We start from the raw sequence: 20,112 nt of genomic DNA on the forward strand, positions 1-20,112 counted from the left end.
AGACAGAAACCCCGACCTTAAAACAATCTGGAACAGGCTAAACAACGAAATTAAGCGACTCACCTCTGAACACCGACAAAAACAATGGGACGAAACCTGTTCCAAACTTGACTACAGACAAGCACGCAAATTTTGACACAAGTTCAAGACACTCACAGGACAAAACACTGACAGGACATTCAAACTAAACGTAGACGACTCCCCCACCACCGACCCCACCCAAGTAGCAGAAGCCTTCAAAACCGTCCTAGAAGACACCCACAAATTCCCACAGGACCCCCTATTTATCGAACCATTCCACCACATAGTCACCACAGAACTCCCCCTTCTACTCGTCTCCCCCACCGCCCCCACAGAAGAAGACATTAAACTGCAGAATGTAATTACCGAGAGTGAAATTAAAAAGGCCATCTTCTCAGGCAGAAACTCAGCCCCTGGCGAGAACGGGATACAGCGTCTACACCTCCGCAACTGCCCCCTCAACACCATCATCCCCCTCCTGTCCCTCCTATTCAACTTCTGCCTCTCCCACAACACCATCCCCACAGCGTGGAAATCCGCCAAAGTCATCAAGATCCCCAAACCAGGCAAACCCAAATCAGATCCCAAATCCTACCGCCCCATATCCCTCCTTGACGTCCTCCGCAAGACCTTTGAAAGAATAATTACAGACAGACTCACTCACTTTACTGACAAACTCCAACTCATCCCTCACCTCCATTCTGGCTTCCGAAAACTCCACTCCACCAATGATCCCCTTCTCCGACTCACTTCAGGCATAACAAGACAGCAGAACCTTGGACAGTGCACGCTCGCTGTCTTTCTGGACATCGAGTGGGCATTCGACAAAATCTGGCATTACGGACTTCTATACAAGCTGCTTAAGACAGGGTTCCCACCGCAGACAGTACGACTAATCCAAACCCTATTAAACGACGTCGCAAGCTGAAGATGAACAGATAGAGAAAGTGTATGAGGATATTGAAAGGGTAATGCAGTATGTAAAAGGGGACGAAAATCTAATAGTCATGGGCGACTGGAATGCAGTTGTAGGGGAAGGAGTAGAAGAAAAGGTTACAGGAGAATATGGGCTTGGGACAAGGAATGAAAGAGGAGAAAGACTAATTGAGTTCTGTAACAAGTTGCAGCTAGTAATAGCGAATACCCTGTTCAAGAATCACAAGAGGAGGAGGTATACTTGGAAAAGGCCGGGAGACACGGGAAGATTTCAATTAGATTACATCATGGTCAGACAGAGATTCCGAAATCAGATACTGGACTGTAAGGCGTACCCAGGAACAGATATAGACTCAGATCACAATATAGTAGTGATGAAGAGTAGGCTGAAGTTCAAAGCATTAGTCAGGAAGAATCATTACGCAAAGAAGTGGGATACGGAAGTACTAAAGAATGACGAGATACGTTTGAAGTTCTCTAACGCTATAGATACAGCAATAAGGAATAGCGCAGTAGGCAGTACAGTTGAAGAGGAATGGACATCTCTAAAAAGGGCCATCACAGAAGTTGGGAAGGAAAACATAGGTACAAAGAAGATAGTTGCGAAGAAACCATGGGTAACAGAAGAAATACTTCAGTTGATTGATGAAAGGAGGAAGAACAAACATGTTCCGGGAAAATCAGGAATACAGAAATACAAGTCGCTGAGGAATGAAATAAATAGGAAGTGCAGGGAAGCTAAGATGAAATAGCTGCAGGAAAAATGTGAAGACATCGAAAAAGATATGATTGTCGGAAAGACAGACTCAGCATACAGGAAAGTCAAAACAACCTTTGGTGACATTAAAAGCCGCGGTGGTAACATTAAGAGTGCAACGGGAATTCCACTGTTAAATGCAGAGGAGAGAGCAGATAGGTGGAAAGAATACATTGAAATCCTCTATGAGGGTGAAGATTTGTCTGATGTGATAGAAGAAGAAACAGAAGTCGATTTAGAAGAGATAGGGGATCCAGTATTAGAATCGGAATTTAAAAGAGCTTTGGAGGACTCACGGTCAAATAAGGCAGAAGGGATAGATAACATTCCATCATAATTTCTAAAATCATTGGGGGAAGTGGCAACAAAACGACTATTCACGTTGGTGTGTAGAATATATGAGTCTGGCGATATACCATCTGACTTTCGGAAAAGCATCATCCACACAATTCCGAAGACGGCAAGAGCTGACAAGTGCGAGAATTATCGCACAATCAGCTTAACAGCTCATGCATCGAAGCTGCTTACAAGAATAATATACAGAAGAATGGAAAAGAAAATTGAGAATGCGCTAGGTGAAGATCAGTTTGGCTTTAGGAAAAGTAAAGGGACGAGAGAGGCAATTCTGACGTTACGGCTAATAATGGAAGCAAGGCTAAAGAAAAATCAAGACACTTTCATAGGATTTGTCGACCTGGAAAAAGCGTTCGACAATATAAAATGGTGCAAGCCGTTCGAGATTCTGAAAAAAGTAGAGGTAAGCTATAATGAGAGACGGTTCATATACAATATGTACAAAAATCAAGAGGGAATAATCTACATCTACATCTACATTTATACTCCGCAAGCCACCCAACGGTGTGTGGCGGAGAGCACTTTACGTGCCACTGCCATTACCTCCCTTTCCTGTTCCAGTCGCGTATGGGTCGCGGGAAGAACGACTGTCTGAAACCCTCCGTGCGCGCTCTAATCTCTCTAATTTTACATTCGTGATCTCCTCGGGAGGTATAAGTAGGGGGAAGCAATATATTCGATACCTCATCCAGAAACGCACCCTCTCGAAACCTGGCGAGCAAGCTACACCGCGATGCAGAGCGCCTCTCTTGCAGAGTCTGCCACTTGACTTTATTAAACATCTCCGTAACGCTATCACGGTTACCAAATAACCCTGTGACGAAACGCGCCGCTCTTCTTTGGATCTTCTCTGCCTCCTCCGTCAACCCGATCTGGTACGGATCCCACACTGATGAGCAGTACTCAAGTATAGGTTGAACGAGTGTTTTGTAAGCCACCTCCTTTGTTGATGGACTACATTTTCTAAGCACTCTCCCAATGAATCTCAACCTGGTACCCGCCTTACCAACAATTAATTTTATATGATCATTCCACTACAAATCGTTCCGCACGCCTACTACCAGTGTTTGTTCCGCTATCATATAATCATACAATAAAGGATCCGCAATACATTACATTTGTCTATGTTAAGGGACAGTTGCCATTCCCTGCACCAAGTGCCTATCCGCTGCAGATCTTCCTGCATTTCGCTACAATTTTCTAATGCTGCAACTTCTCTGTATACTACAGCATCATCCGCGAAAAACCGCATGGAACTTCCGACACTATCTACTAGGTCATTTATATATATTGTGAAAAGCATTGGTCCCATAACACTCCCCTGTGGCACGCCAGAGGTTACTTTAACGTCTGTAGACGTCTCTCCATTGATAACAACATGCTGTGTTCTGTTTGCTAAAAACTCTTCAATCCAGCCACACAGCTGGTCTGATATTCCGTAGGCTCTTACTTTGTTAATCAGGCGACAGTGCGGAACTGTATCGAACGCCTTCCGGAAGTCAAGAAAAATAGCATCTACCTGGGAGCCTGTATCTAATACTTTCTGGGTCTCATGAACAAATAAAGCGAGTTGGGTCTCACACGATCGCTGTTTCCGGAATCCATGTTGATTCCTACATAGTAGATTTTGGGTTTCCAAAAACGACATGATACTCGAGCAAAAAACATGTTCTAAAATTCTACAACAGATCGACGTCAGAGATATAGGTCTATAGTTTTGCGCATCTGCTCGACGACCCTTCTTGAAGACTGGGACTACCTGTGCTCTTTTCCAATCATTTGGAACCCTCCGTTCCGCTAGAGACTTGCGGTACACGGCTGTTAGAAGGGGGGCAAGTTCTTTCGCGTACTCTGTGTAGAATCGAATTGGTATCCCGTCAGGTCCAGTGGACTTTCCTCTGTTGAGTGATTCCAGTTGCTTTTCTATTCCTTGGACACTTATTTCGATGTCAGCCATTTTTTCGTTTGTGCGAGGATTTAGAGAAGGAACTGCAGTGCGGTCTTCCTCTGTGAAACAGCTTTGGAAAAAGGTGTTTAGTATGTCAGCTTTACGCGTGTCATCCTCTGTTTCAATGCCATCATCATCCTGGAGTGTCTGGATATGCTGTTTCGAGCCACTTACTGATTTAACGTAAGACCAGAACTTCCTAGGATTTTCTGTCAAGGCGGTAGATAGAATTTTACTTTCGAATTCACCGAACGCTTCACGCATAGCCCTCCTTACGCTAACTTTGGCATCGTTTAGCTTCTGTTTGTCTGAGAGGTTTTGGCTGCGTTTAAACTTGGAGTGAAGCTCTCTTTGCTTTCGCAGTAGTTTCCTAACTTTGTTGTTGTACCACGGTGGGTTTTTCCCGTCCCTCACAGTTTTACTCGGCACGTACCTGTCTAAAACGCATTTTACGATTGCCTTGAACTTTTTCCATAAACACTCAACATTGTCAGTGTCGGAACAGAAATTTTCGTTTTGATCTGTTAGGTAGTCTGAAATCTGCCTTCTATTACTCTTGCTAAACAGATAAACCTTCCTTCCTTTTTTTATATTCCTATTAACTTCCATATTCAGGGATGCTGCAACGGCCTTATGGTCACTGATTCCCTGTTCTGCACATACAGAGTCGAAAAGTTCGGGTCTGTTTGTTATCAGTAGGTCCAAGATGTTATCTCCACGAGTCGGTTCTCTGTTTAATTGCTCGAGGTAATTTTCGGATAGTGCACTCAGTATAATGTCACTCGATGCTCTGTCCCTACCACCCGTCCTAAACATCTGGGGGTCCCAGTCTATATCTGGTAAATTGAAATCTCCACCTAAGACTATAACATGCTGAGAAAATTTATGTGAAATGTATTCCAAATTTTCTCTCAGTTGTTCTGCCACTAATGCTGCTGAGTCGGGAGGTCGGTAAAAGGAGCCAATTATTAACCTAGCTCGGTTGTTGAGTATAACCTCCACCCATAATAATTCACAGGAACTATCCACGTCTACTTCACTACAGGATAAACTACTACTAACAGCGACGAACACTCCACCACCGGTTGCATGCAATCTATCCTTTTTAAACACCGTCTGTACCTTTGTAAAAATTTTGGCAGAATTTATCTCTGGCTTCAGCCAGCTTTCTGTACCTACAACAATTTCAGCTTTGGTGCTTTCTATCAGCGCTTGAAGTTCCGGTACTTTACCAACGCAGCTTCGACTGTTGACAATTACAATACCGATTGCTGCGTGGTCCCCGCATGTCCTGACTTTGCCCCACACCCGTTGAGGCTGTTGCCCTTTCTGTACTTGCCCAAGGCCATCTAACCTAAAAAACCGCCCAGCCCACGTCACACAACCCCTGCTACCCGTGTAGCCGCTTGTTGCGTGTAGTGGACTCCTGACCTATCCAGCGGAACCCGAAATCCCACCACCCTATGGCGCAAGTCGAGGAATCTACAGCCCACACGGTCGCAGAACCGTCTCAGCCTCCGATTCAGACCCTCCACTCGGCTCTGTACCAAGGGTCCGCAGTCAGTCCTGTCGACAATGCTGCAGATGGTGAGCTCTGCTTTCATCCCGCTAGCGAGACTGGCAGTCTTCACCAAATCAGATAGCCGCCCGAAGCCAGAGAGGATTTCCTCTGATCCATACCGACACACATCACTGGTGCCGACATGAGCGACTAGCTGCAGATGGGTGCACCCTGTAGCCTTCATGGCATCAGGAAGGACCCTTTCCACATCTGGAATGACTCCCCCCAGTATGCACATGGAGTGCACATTGGTTTTCTTCCCCTCTCTTGCTGCCATTTCCCTAAGGGGCCCCATTACGCGCCTGACGTTGGAGCTCCCAACTACCAGTAAGCCCACCCTCTGCGACCGCCTGGATCTTGCATACTGAGGGGCAACCTCTGGAACAGGACAAGCAGCCATGTCAGACCAAAGGTCAGTATCAGCCTGAGACAGAGCCTGAAACCGGTTCGTCAGACAAACTGGAGAGGCCTTCCGTTCAGCCCTCCGGAATGTCTTTCGCCCCCTGCCACACCTTGAGACGACCTCCCACTCTACCATAGGTGAGGGATCAGCCTCAATGCGGTCAGTATCCCGGGCAACCACAGTCGTAGTCCGATCGGGGGATGCGTGGGACGAGCTGGCCGTCCCCGACAAACCCCCATCCGGACCCCCACAGTGATGCCCATTGGCAACAGCCTCAAGCTGTGTGACCAAAGCCAACACTGCCTGAAGCTGGGAGCGAAGGGATGCCAACTCAGCCTGCATCCGAACGCAGCAGTTGCAGTAAGAGTGGACGATCAAGAACGAAGTGCTCGTATTAAGAAGGGTGTAAGACAAGGCTGTAGCCTTTCGCCCCTACTCTTCAATCTGTACATCGAGGAAGCAATGATGGAAATAAAAGAAAGGTTCAGGAGTGGAATTAAAATACAAGGTGAAATGATATCAATGATACGTTTCGCTGATGACATTGCTATCCTGAGTGAAAGTGAAGAAGAATTAAATGATATGCTGAACGGAATGAACAGTCTAATGAGTACACAGTATGGTTTGAGAGTAAATCGGAGAAAGACGAAGGTGATGAGAAGTAGTAGAAATGAGAACAGCGAGAAACTTAACATCAGGATTGATGGTCACGAAGTCAATGAGGTTAAGGAATTCTGCTACCTAGGCAGTAAAATAACCAATGACGGACACAGCAAGGAGGACATCAAAAGCAGACTCGCTATGGCAAAAAAGGCATTTCTGGCCAAGAGAAATCTACTAATATCAGATACCGGCCTTAATTTGAGGAAGAAATTTCTGAGGATGTACGTCTGGAGTACAGCATTGTATGGTAGTGAAACATGGACTGTGGGAAAACCGGAACAGAAGAGAATCGAAGCATTTGAGATGTGGTGCTATAGAGGAATGTTGAAAATTAGGTGGACTGATAACGTAAGGAATGAGGAGGTTCTACGCAGAATCGGAGAGGAAAGGAATATGTGGAAAACACTGATAAGGAGAAGGGACAGGATGATAGGACATCTGCTAAGACATGAGGGAATGATTTCCATGGCACTAGAGGGAGCTGTAGAGAGCAAAAACTATAGAGGAAGACAGAGATTGGAATACGTCAAGCAAATAATTGAGGATGTAGGTTGCAAGTGCTACTCTGAGATGAAGAGGTTAGCACAGGAAAGGAATTCGTGACTGGCCGCATCAAACCAGTCAGTACACTGATGACCAAAAAAATTAAACGACAGACGCTGCCAAATCCACATCAACCAAACCACCTCATCCCCTTTCTGCCCCGAAGCAGGAGTGGCTCAGGGTGGGATTATCTCCCCCCTGCTCTACTCCCTTTACACCATTGACATCCCCACCCCGACAAGAACTACCGAACAACTCCAATTATACGCAGACGACACAGCATATTGGAACTCAGGACCCTCGACAAACACCATCAACAACCAGACAGCGACCTACCTGACAAAACTAGAAGACTGGATGCGACAATGGCGCATCAAACCCAACACCACCAAAACCCAACTCATCCTATTCAAACACCACAACATCCACCAAAAGACAAACCAAAATCCCGACCACATCTCCCTCACGCTGTGGGGCACCCGGCTCCTCCCCTTCCCCAATGCAAAATACCTAAGCGTCCACCTAGATAAGTACCTCAACCTGAGCAACCATATAAAGGATACCCTGAACAAAGTACGTCAACGCCAACACCTCATACGACGTGTCCAAGGAAAATTTACAGGCTGCAATGACAAGACAGCTGTAAACACCTACAAAACGTTCGTCCGCCCACTATTTGAATACGCGGCAGCGCCTCTCGCCTGCATCTCCAAAACCCAAGCAGAAAGAATCTTCCGCACCGAGAGACGAATACTACGCAGCATCCTACGACTCCCACCCTCCACCCCCAGACAAGAGGTCTTTGAGGAAGCAAAAGTCACCCCCGTTCAAACAAGACGAGCCATCCTGAGAGCCCGCTATGGGAAAACCACCCTCACCTCCCGACCTGACCTACACACAATATACACCCACAGAACCAGACACAGAAACAAACCCAAACACAAATACACCTACCCACCAAGAACAATCGTAAACAACACCCTCCACACCTTCCCTGACTCAATACACCAACACGAACACGCAAGACAATTACACATACAGAACAATGACACTCCCCCCCCCCCCACCTCCAGACGTTGAACCCCGACCGCCCGCCACCATAAACACGACCTAATCGATTGCAACAAAACGGTCGAGTGCAACAAAACGGCACATAAATCCGCCTCCACTGTCACCCCTATTTCCAGTTCTAATTCTATTTCTACTTCTTTTGCTTGAAAAATTGTAATTAGTTCTTAAGATAAGAAAACAATTATATATGGCCAAACACTATTTTAGGAAAACTGTAATTAGTATGTAAGTTAGCAATAAGTACAAAATAAATAAAGAAAAGCAAAATGTAATACCCTCATCTCTGGCCCCAATAGAGCAACAAGCTCTCCAGCGGCCCATCCGCCTCCCTTTAGGAGCGGAAATGAATAGTTAAAAAAATAAATAAATAAATAAAAATAAAAAATAAAAAAAAGCTCGGCTCCAGTCCACCACCGGCATTGGAAGGTGAAGCTTTGACAATGCCAGCCAGTCGTGCTGGCGAAACGTCAGTAAAATCATCAGGTGAACGTCGGCCGAAGAACCTGAGACAGAAGCCAATAGGCAGTTTGTCAACAAGTGGTCACGAAAGCCTTAACAATTTTGTATTTAATTTTATGTTAGGCTTTCTTGCTAAGTTCCCCTTCAGCAAGAGGTACGAAATTTTGTGAAGCACTAGTGACAATCTGCCACTTCGACACCATCCTTCAAGGTCATGGAACATGGCGTTACATTTGTCTTCTACAATTCTGCTAGAGTCATCTCTTGCAACAAATAACACGTCGTCTCCGCTTACGTTACCGCCGTCATGTAACTTCTGTAGTCTCGGCTGCAATGCTACATCCCAAAACTCTGGGCCACACGCTGATCCCTTCGAACAGACTTTTCTATTTTCTTCGTTATTTCCTTTCCAAATGGTTCAAATGGCTCTGAGCACTATGGGACTTAACATCTGAGGTCATCAGTCCCCTAGACTTTAGAACTACTTAAACCTAACTAACCTAAGGACATCACACACATCCATGCCCGAGACAGGATTCGAACCTGCGACCGCAGCAGTAGCGCGGCTCCGGACTGAAGCACCTAGAACTGCTCGGCCACAGCGGCCGGCCAACCAGTAATATGTCTGCATCTCAATGATTCAGCTTCCACTCATCTTTGTTAGTTTATGCTTATATTTTTTAATTGTCACTAGTTTCTCGTGTCGTTTTGATACCTTTCAGTTCTTTCTAATCAGCACCAGTCTCTTCATCTCTGTATACTTGTACGATCATCTTACCCAGCAATCTACGGTTCATATTGTAATATTTGTGCACAACAGCGGAATCTGCAGACAATATCATCTTGCAACTATTATAGGCACTACTGGATGTTTAGAAACATCACATCGGTCTGAAAAAAGGAATCAAATGAATTCAAAAATTTGCTGCGAGAGCTATAGCTCTTCCACATTAGCTAACACGGAAGATCAGGTCATATACTCAAACAATTTAATGTAAACAAATGGAAGAAAATTCGAAAAACTTAGAGAATCACAAAACTGCAGACTAGGCATAGATGAAAGTACAGAAGAACGTTTGATGTGTGCACTAGTTCATTTTCAAAGTCGATGACTGTAGTCCTATAAGTCCATACATCAATACTGAAACGTGAAGACACTACTGGTGCCGGCCGATGTGGCCGAGCGGTTCTAGGCGCTTCAGTTCAGAACCGCGCAACCGCTACGGTCGCAGGTTCGAATCCTGCCTCGGACGTGGATGTGTGTGATGTCCTTAGGTTAGTTAGGTTTAAGTAGTTCTAATTTCTAGGGGACTGACGGCCTCAGATGTTAAGTCTCATAGCGCTCAGTTTTTTTTTTTTCTCCACACACACTGCTGGTCACCGCTTTACAGTTCATGTAATATTAAATTATCTTAGTCTTTTTTTTGTTTTTGTTGATTGACCCATAATCTATGTGACGAAAATTACCGGAGGAATTATCAATAGGTTAAGAGGTACTCTGCGTAATTACTTAATGATTATGGTAAAAAGGACTAAAGCAGAACACTTGCTTACGTGTGATCTATAACATACGATCAAAAAGTCTCCGTTTGAGAGCATGGCTGCAGCGTATATGCAACTCAGCGCGACTCCGATGCATGTACCAGGTGATCAAAAAGTCAGTATAAATTTGAAAACTGAATAAATCACGGAATAACGTAGATAGAGAGGTACAATTTGACACACATGCTTGGAATGACATGGGGTTTTATTAGAACCAAAAAAAAAAAAATACAAAAGTTCAAAAAATGTCCGACAGATGATCAGAATAGCAATAATTAACATAACAAAGTAAGACAAAGCAAAGATGTTCTTTACAGGAAATTCTCAATATGTCCACCATCATTCCTCAACAATAGCTGTAGTCGAGGAATAATGTTGTGAACAGCACTGTAAAGCATGTCCGGAGTTATGGTGAGATATTGGCGTCGGATGTTGTCTTTCAGCATCCCTAGAGGTGTCGGTCGATCACGATACACTTGCGACTTCAGGTAACCTCAAAGCCAATAATCGCACGGACTGAGGTCTGGGGACCTGGGAGGCCAAGCATGACGAAAGTGGCGGCTGAGCACACGATCATCACCAAACGACGCGCGCAAGAGATCTTTCACGCGTCTAGCAATATGGGGTGGAGCGCCATCCTGCATAAACATCGTACGTTCCAGCAGGTGTTTATTAGCCAGGCTGGGGATGATGCGATTCTGTAACATATCGACGTACCTCTCACGGTAGCAGTTACAAAACCAGAATCACGAATTTCCTCGAAGAAAAAAGGCCCGATAATGGTAGATGTGGTAAATCCAACCCATACCGTGACTTTCTCATCGTGCAACGGAGTTTCCACGACAATTCTAGGATTTTCGGTAGCCCAAATTCTGCAGTTGTGGGTGTTGACATACCCTCGGAGTATGAAATGAGCTTCGTCGGTCCACAACACGTTACTCAACCAATCGTCATCTTCCGCCATCTTTTGAAACGCCCACACCGCAAATGCCCTCCGCTTCACTAAATCGCCAGGTAACAGTCCATGATGCCGATGGATTTTGTACGGATAGCATCGGAGAGTACGCCTAAGTGCCAACTAAATAGTAGTGTATGGAATGCCGGTGCGACGTGCGACTGCACGAGCGCTGGCTTCCCCGTGCACAGACGAACCCGCTACAGTCTCCATTTCTTCCTGAACTATTTCAGCAGCATTACGCCTTGTGCTCGGTCGGCCACTACGGGGTCTATCGTCTAAACAGCCCGTGGCTTCGAAGTTCGAAATCATTCTCGCCACAGCTGCATTTGTCAACGGACCTTGACCCGTTCGGATCCCCTTCCTATGGCGATAGGATCGTAACACCGAACTAGCACGTTCTGATAATACAGCTTCACTAAAAGCGCCTTTTCAGGTAACAACATGCTGCGACTGCTGGCGCATCTGATTCTCTCTCTTTTTTTTCCTTCTTTATTGTATTTCAATTCCCCATCGGGGCGGGCTGGCAGCAGCATATGTGCTGCTCTTCATCCGAAAGACATAGAACAAACAACAGAAGACATTTAACTATAACAAAGGAGAGAATATGGTGAACATAGATATAAAAAAAAGGGGGAACATCATGGAAGGCAATAGACAAAAAACGGGGTGACTGTAAAATGGAGATAAAAAACTGTTTAAAAGTAGCACACACAAAAAGCCACACACTGCGACAACTAAAAGAACACAAGGCACAGTATGACTTGAGCAAAAAAGGTATCGACGGATGGCGTAGCACATAACAAACACTGACGGCGAAACTCAAGGCAGTACACAATTAAAATCACACCTCTTGACGCACAAGAGAAACAGCACTAAACACAACACTGATGTGGCACACTGACGATGATCAAAACAGAGGATCTGCCAGGCGCTAGGAGATGAGGGAGGCCGGAAGAAGGGAGGGAGATATTCTCTCTCTCATTACAGCTCCTTTTATACATGATTGTCATGCGCAGTCACTGACGTTTTGATGTCCAGCTCCATCTGTCGGACATTTTGTGAACTTTGTTTTTTTCGGTTCTAATAAAACCCAATGTCATTCCAAGCACGTGTGTCAATTTGTACCTCTCTATCTACATTATTCCGTGATTTATTCAGTTTTCAAATTTATACTGACTTTTTGATCACCCGGTATATCAGCACTGACGTGTGGGTAAGGGATTAGTGTGGCATTCGTGAATTTCTGACTTGCGTGCCGTAAATGCGGAAGCATGAACTATGGTCACGTTGTCCAAGCAGGACCAACGTGCTATTAATCTTTTCTTGGCTCCCGAACGACAAGTGCCGGTAAACATACGTCGGAGAATGAAGAATACGTTGGGACAGCACGTCTGTCGGAAACAGCCGTTGTGAAGTTTTGCGACAGGTGCTGTTGCTTCATGACGCACGTCCCCATAAGGCAAATGTTGCAACGCAGCTACGCCGACTCAAGTGGGTGAAACTCGAACACCCACTCTATAATCCTGACCTATCCCCTCGCAATTATCATAGCTTCGATCCCTTAAATATGGCCTTGGAGGGCCGAAGATTTCTATCGGACGAGACTGTGCAGCAGGCAGTTACGGAATTCCTCTCGCAGCAGGAGACGGTGTTCTACCAAACGGCTATCTTCAACCTGGTGCGTCGGTAGGATGATTGTCTCAATGCTCAGGACGATTTTGCCTGATAGGTATAAAGATTCTAGAGTTTAAGGCCTTCAAACCGAAACTTTTTTTTCACTCATTATATGTACAACTTACAGAGCTTAGGAACTGACCTCGGAGTGTCAAGAAGGCGTCGTATTACTCCGAGAAGTGATTCTTTGTTTATTTCGCCCAGTTCCATTTTCTCTCCTATTCCGGCGCTAACCATCTTGGCAATATTGTAGGGCTGATCAGCGAAACACGGTATCCCTAGGAGAGGAACACCAAAGTACGCCGCCTCGTTGAAGCTCTGTAGACCTCCCTGTGTGATGAACAGCCGGATGTTACGATGAGCTGAAACAGAAATTTCCTTTCAATTTACAAACAACTTACAACTTAGTAACGACATCGTCATGTACTACTGAAGTCTGTTCACCACTCGTACCTAGTACGTCCTGTTGCGGTAGCCACTTCGACACCATCACGTTCTCTGGTTTTCCGGGGAGGTCAACCTCCTCAAACTTCCACAGTATTCTTTGCGGAAGTTTAGAGAAAGCGTACAGGAATGCATCTCTTATCTCTTTAGAGAGGAAAATACTTCTCATGTTCGATCCTAAACTGAAATATATGAAGCCATTGTCCGCTCCGTCTAAGAATTTCTGGATTTCCTGTTTGAAAAGAAAATATTTTTAAGGCATTTACTTACGGTAATAAGAAGGAACTTAAATAGAAGAACGATTTCTTTCTTATGTATTTAGTCTGAAAACTGATTTGATGCAGCTCTCCATGTTGTTCTAGTCAATGCAAGCCTCTTCATCTTCGAATAACTAGTGCTAACTTCATCCTGATGAATCTCCTAGCTATATTCATCTCTTGGATTCCCTCTACGTCTTGCACCACCACGCTTCCCTCCAACACGAAATTGGTGATCCCTTGATGTCTCAGAATGTGTCCTATCAACGGGTCCCTTCTTTTAGTCAATTTGTGTCAGTAAATTCTTGTCTTCAGAGTTCTGTTTAGTATCCCCTCATCAGTTACGCGATCTACTCATTGTGTCTTCAACATTCTTCAGTAGTGCCACAATTCAGAAGCTTCTCTGCTCATCTCGTCTATCCTGTTTATCGTCCATGTTTCACTTCCATGCACGGCTACACTCCATATAAATTCCTTCAGAACAAACTTCCTAACACTTAAATGTATATCCTATGTTAACAAATTTCCCTTCTCCAGAAACGCTTTTCTTGCCATTGCCAGCCTAATTTTTATATCCTGTCTACGTAGGCCATCAAATAGCCCAAGTAGCATAACTCATCTAGTACTTTAAGTGTCCCGTTTTCTAATTCCCTCAACATCATCTGGTATAAGTCGACTACATCCCATTAGCCTTATTTTGCTTTTGTTGATGTTCATCTTCTGTCCTCCTTTCAAGACATTGTCCATTCCATTCAACTCCTCTTCTACGTCCTTTGTTCTAACTGCCATCTGGTTTCTGTACAAATCGTGAATCGCATTTCGCTCCCTGTATTTTACCCCTGCTACCTTCAGAATATCAAAGAGAGCAATCGAGTCGACAGTGTCAAAAGCTTTCGCAAAGAGTACAAGTGTGAGCCGTGCGTGGCTCGTGTTCACACCATTATGTATTTTACACCCTGTTTTTAACGTACCTCACTAGGTTAAATTCCACCTCACTACGTTAAATTAAATTACTACTGTCACTGAGTTGCTGATTTGCCTCACTCTGACCGGCGCTGGCAGCGCATAGCGATATATCCCCTCTGCTAGTATCTATGCTCGACTGCTATTACTTGTCTTGTCTTGTCTGTCGTAAGCGAGTTCGGGTCGCGAGTTTGGGGTGCCAGTCAGTTGGAACGCGTCTGGAGCGCACGGCGGACCTGCCAGTCGAGGAGTTGCAATGCGGTACTATAGTTCCATTCTTTTATCTTGGCGGTTCGCGCATGCCCGCCCAGACGCGGGAGATCGCTGCGTTGCCAGTTGTACGCGCCAAGAGAAGCAGCGCCATAGTATAGTTCGCAAACTTACGTTTAGGGGGGAGCGTGCAGCTTATGAAGTAAAGGCACCACGGGCGCATTAACCCTTTCGCTGCTACAGAGACGTGCTCCCCGCATTCCGCGATGTGCGCGATTTTCTCATCGTTGCATTGCTCGCCTGTGCACACACATGGTGTTTCGACTGCTTTGACACACTTTATCATTCGATTTCATAAAAACTATTTGGCCCAAAAATTTGATTTTTACACATCTTCTTGACTGATACCTTCTCCCCATAAATGACTTAATTTTGTTTCGATGTTCAACGCAGTTATTGTGCAGCATTAGATGTAGTAAACCATTGCACGAAATTTTGAAGAGTTTGCAGAGGTAAAAGTCCACAGCGTATACTTTCCATATGGTCGATTTTAGTTGCCACTAGAAATTTCAAAAAATTACATTCAAACGAATAAAATTCATGAAGTAAGACACTTCGATATTGTTTTTAAAGTAAAAAAAAAAAAAAAACATCAAGCACCAAACAAGGTTTGAACTCAGAACCTTTCGCTTAGCAGCCATAGACTTTAACCATTGCACTAACGTAGCTCATCATGCTATGTATCTCCCGGAGGACTTTAAAATATGACGCAAAATATCGACAAACACTGTTGGTATGACTATGAATTACCCACGTTTCGTCGGAGTACAATAGGAAATGACAATTACCGCTGTTCTTTATTGCAAAAAAGCGGTTAGTGAGAACGATACAAACACCTTTCCTTGCTATCACCTGAATTAGGTGGCTTTTTGCTTGTTTGGTTTAATTAATTAATAGAATATGAAACAATTGGTATAAAGACTGCTTTTTCCAAACTTTCTATAAAAGAAAGTCTGCTATCAAGACATTGCTTTTCCTCAATTACTTTATTTATGACTGAACGTTTCTAAAACTGAAGACACTCGTCCGTCCTCTGCACTGCAGTTGGGCTCTGGCAACGTCGTTCTCTGTTCATTGGCTGACTGTGTTTTGTAACGTCAGATGCGCAGAACGAACCTAAACTCGGCCGGTCATAAATGACGCGCACTTTAGTGCAGGCGGGTTGGAGCAGTGAGGTCTGCGTCGACATGGCTCGCCTGACCTTTGCCGCCACGCATTACTTGAGCCGGGCCACGGTCTTGGTGGATCGTCGGTCGGTCGTCCTACCGGACGACGCGTTTTGGCTCGCCGATCGTTCATGAGTCGCCTGTGTGTGTTTGTGTGTGTGTGCGCGCGCGCGCGCCCATCGACTCCCGATTTGTCTTCGTGCATGCTTAGTTACTGTTAGGTATCGTTCAGGTCTTCGTGCAAGTGTTTGTCAGGTTGTGTGTGTAGTTGGTGTCATTTTCATTGACGACTAGAAGTTATCTCCGCACAGTGCAGTCGGCTGTGTCCGCTGCCGGTCTCTGCGCAGTGTCGGAGCGTGTGTGGAGCTGTCCGATCGCTACGAGGTTCGTGGTGCACCGATCCAGGACGTCAAAGTTGAGTAGTGGTTTCAACTACCCAAGCCACGTCCATTCACGTTGTGTGGTTCGTTTCGGTGGTTCGCTGTTGGAGTTTTTCCTGTGAGCGATACCGAATGTTTGTATTGCTGAAATTTAGCCGCCATGCGGTGGAATTAACAATATTGGTTGACTACAATTCAAGTGCACCAACGGAATTTTCTGCCTTGTGGCCGTTAGTGTTCCGGTTACCTGGCCTGGCCACCGACGTAATTTCAGGCAGTGTCCTTTCCTCACCTGTTGTCGCTGTCCAACACGGTGTGTAGTTTGACAGCTTAATACAAATACATATTTGATTGTGGATAATCATGCCCGTAACATTTTGTATTCGAATTCTCGTGTACCGATTGGTGGCAAGGAAGTCGTTTGTCGGTCGGTCCGTGGCTGTCCTTTGGTTAGGTTCCGACGGATCAAGTGTAGTTGGGCTCACCACGTGTCCCACCTGTATCATCTAAGTGAACGAGGGCAGACCGACCCCCTGGAGGCTTCTGAGTGCTTTTGTCTTTACTGTCTTTCTCACCGGTGTTTAATTGTCTGTTTATAATCTATTATAGTCAATGATAAAAGAAAAATTCTTGGTTTTACTGTGTTTTATGTAAGAAAGTTTGAATTCTGGCAAGTGGATATTTGCTAAAAGGTTATTGCCATTGTGTTGTCTTTTCTTTTAGTCCGGTTTCAGCTAATTAAAATTTAAGGCTTATGGTAATATATTTTAAAATTTTGAAATTTAATCGTGGCCTTCAGCCGTTTGTTCAGCTATGTGCCATTTTGGTTGTAAATGTGTTATTAAATTACAATAAACTAGAATTTTAGGGTGAAACTGACCCCAAGTTTATTTGGTCCCTCCCACAATCCTAATCACTTGTTCTGCCCAGAGGGTTTAGCCTGCGTATCAAAATGCTATCTTCTAAAATAAGTCGTTGGGTTAGTATTGCCTCTTCTGTTACTACATCTCTCCGGGATCGAAACTGATCATCACCCAAGGTCAGCTTCTACAAGTTTTTCCATTCTTCTGTAAGGATTTCGTGTTGGAATTTTGCAACCATGACTTATTAAACTGAAAGTTTGGTAATACAAACAAAAGTCAACACCTGCTCTCTATGAAACTGGGATTATTACATTCTTCTTGAAGTCTGAGGGTATTTCGTCTGTCTGCCTCATACATCTTGCACACCAAGTGGAATAGTTTTGTCATCGCTGGCTCTCCCGAGGCTATCACTAGTTATGACGGAATATCGTGTACTCCCTGGGCCTTGTTTCGACTTATGTCTTTGAATGTTCTGTCAAATTCTTCTCGCAGTATAAATTCCCAGCTCATCTTCAGCTATGTCCTCTTATCCTTCTATAAATTTGCCTTCAATTTCATCCGACTTGCGTAGACCCTTTATATACTCTTTCCCCTTTCTGCTTTCCCTTCTTTACTTGATACTGGTTTTCCATCTGAGATCTTGATAGTCATACAGGTGCTTCTCTTTTCTCCAAAGGTGTCATTAATTTTCCTGTAGGCGATATCTGTCTTTCGCCTAATAAAATGTGCTTCTAAATCCTTTCATTTGTCCTCTAGTCATTTCTCTTTAGCCATTTTGCACTTACGGTCAGTCCCATTTTTTTTAGAATTTTGTATTGCTTTTCGTCTTCTTCATTTGCTGCATTTTTATATTTTCTTCTTTCATCAACTTCATTCAATATCTCCAATTATATTCAAGGATTTCTACAAGGCCTTGTCTCTTTACCTATTTCATCCCGTGTTGCTTTCACTATACCATTTCTCCTGACTACCCATTCGTCTTCTACTGCATTCCATTTCCCCTGTTCTTGTCAAACGTTGTCTAAAGCTTCCTCTGATCTTCTCTACAACCTCTTGTTGTTTCAGCTTACCCAGGTCCCATCTCCTTAACTACTTGCTCTTCTGCAATTTCTTCGGTTTTAATCTACAGTCCATAATAGATAAATTGTGCTCAGACACGTTCACTATACGCCATCGTCAGCTTCAATGGCTCCCAGTAGCACGCATCATAGCTTAAATTCCTTTCATCTCAATCGAAACACAAGGTCCCACTTGTCTAGTATCTTAGTTCTATGTATTCATAAAACAAAAATATTCGCAAACTATTTGTTGTTGCTATTCGCCACTGGAGCAAGTTTCCTTGCACTCTGCGCACAATTCAGCATCCTGTTGCATTTAAGAAGTTGAAGCACTTCGCTCTGCCACCCTCATAGCGTTTCACCAAAAATTAACGTATATTACCAACTTTCCCTCTGCCAAATAGCAAAGCCAAAGCTTCTGTCTTTTCCCAGTTACCCTTTTATCTCTTTCCCTTTTTCTACGAGTCAAGCCACTTTCTTATTCCTTGTATTCATTAACTGAGTATTATCACTTCTCTTTCTCTCCTTCTTCCACCCCTTTCACTAGTGCCTGTCGCTGCTAGAACTCATAATTAAAACTTTGTTGTGCTTGCTATGAACGAGTACGAAGTGTGTGTTTATTTTATCTTTGCTGTTGGGATGTTTCATTTATAAATATAGTATAACGTGCGTATCGTAACATGTGCAACGTTAAATATATAGAACGCCTGGTTAGATATAAAAGATGACCAGATGGTCCTAATCTTGCCAGGTTGAATAAATAAACAAAAAATATAAATAAGTAAAATAAAATAGAAGACTTACGCTGTCAACGTGACAATTACTAAGTATGCGTTTATATATCTTGATACAATGCTCCTCTTTTGCTTGCACATATCGCTTGTGAAGATATAGCCATTAGTGATTGGTAACTTTTTTCTCTGTTTTCTATCATTTCTTTCGCTTTCTTAGACTATGTATTCAAATCTTTGATAGTATAGCACAACTATGCTTGGAAATGACGTTAAAATATAGCTGGAATTTATTTCCTTTTCAGTAATGGCTAAATACACTGTTCAGCCAGAACATTATGACCACCTTCCTAATAGCCCGTATCTCCACCTCTGGACGGATAATAGCGTCAACACTTAGTGGCATGGGAGCAATGAGGCCTTGGTAGAGAACTGGCGTCACATCTGCACACACGTCACCTAATTACCGTCAATACTGGGGACGGGGGCAATAAGCTCTGACATCACGTTCAACCACATCCAGGTGTGTTCCATCGGGTTAAGATCTGGCGAGTTTTGGAGCCAGCACATCAATTGTAAGTCGCCACTGTGTTCCTCGAACCATACCATCACACTACTGGCCTCGTGACCTGGCGCATTATTTTGATGAAAAATGCCACTGCCGTCGTAAATCATGATCGTCTTAAAAGGGTGTGTGTGATAGTCTGCAGCTAGTGTACGATACTCCTTGGTTATCATGGTGCCTTGCACGAGCTCCACTGGACTCATGGATGCCCTCGCGAATGTTTCCCAGAACATAGCGGAGCCGCGCCAGCTTGTCCAGTATAGCTGGCATGGAGCTAATCCCTTGGAAGACGTCAAATTCGCGCCCTCCCGTCGGCATGATGAAGAAGGTATCGGGATTCATCAGACCATGCAACGCTCTATCACTGCGCCCACGTCGAATGCTGATGATTACATGCCCGTTTCAATCTTAGTTGCCCGTGTCGTGGTGTTGACATTGGCACATGTGTGGATCGTCAGCTGCGGAGGCCCATCTTTAGGAGTGTTCGGGGCACTGTGTTTTCAGTCTCACTTATTCTCTGCCTAG

At 44.4% G+C, this 20,112-nt stretch overlaps 1 protein-coding gene across 1 annotated transcript in view; it reads right to left on the reverse strand.

Annotated features, from left to right (window-relative positions):
* Positions 1-20,112, reverse strand: part of LOC126229560 (UDP-glucosyltransferase 2-like) — a 143,659-nt gene that overhangs the window by 4,559 nt on the left and 118,988 nt on the right. The window contains exons 5-6 of the mRNA XM_049942327.1: positions 13,344-13,566; positions 13,033-13,252 (exon numbers count right to left, since the gene is read on the reverse strand). Coding sequence (XP_049798284.1) covers positions 13,033-13,252; positions 13,344-13,566 — 443 coding nt within the window. The remainder of the gene's footprint in view (positions 1-13,032; positions 13,253-13,343; positions 13,567-20,112) is intronic.

This window comes from Schistocerca nitens, unplaced genomic scaffold, assembly GCF_023898315.1.
Source record: "Schistocerca nitens isolate TAMUIC-IGC-003100 unplaced genomic scaffold, iqSchNite1.1 HiC_scaffold_375, whole genome shotgun sequence".
In the NCBI taxonomy this organism is placed as follows: domain Eukaryota; kingdom Metazoa; phylum Arthropoda; class Insecta; order Orthoptera; family Acrididae; genus Schistocerca; species Schistocerca nitens.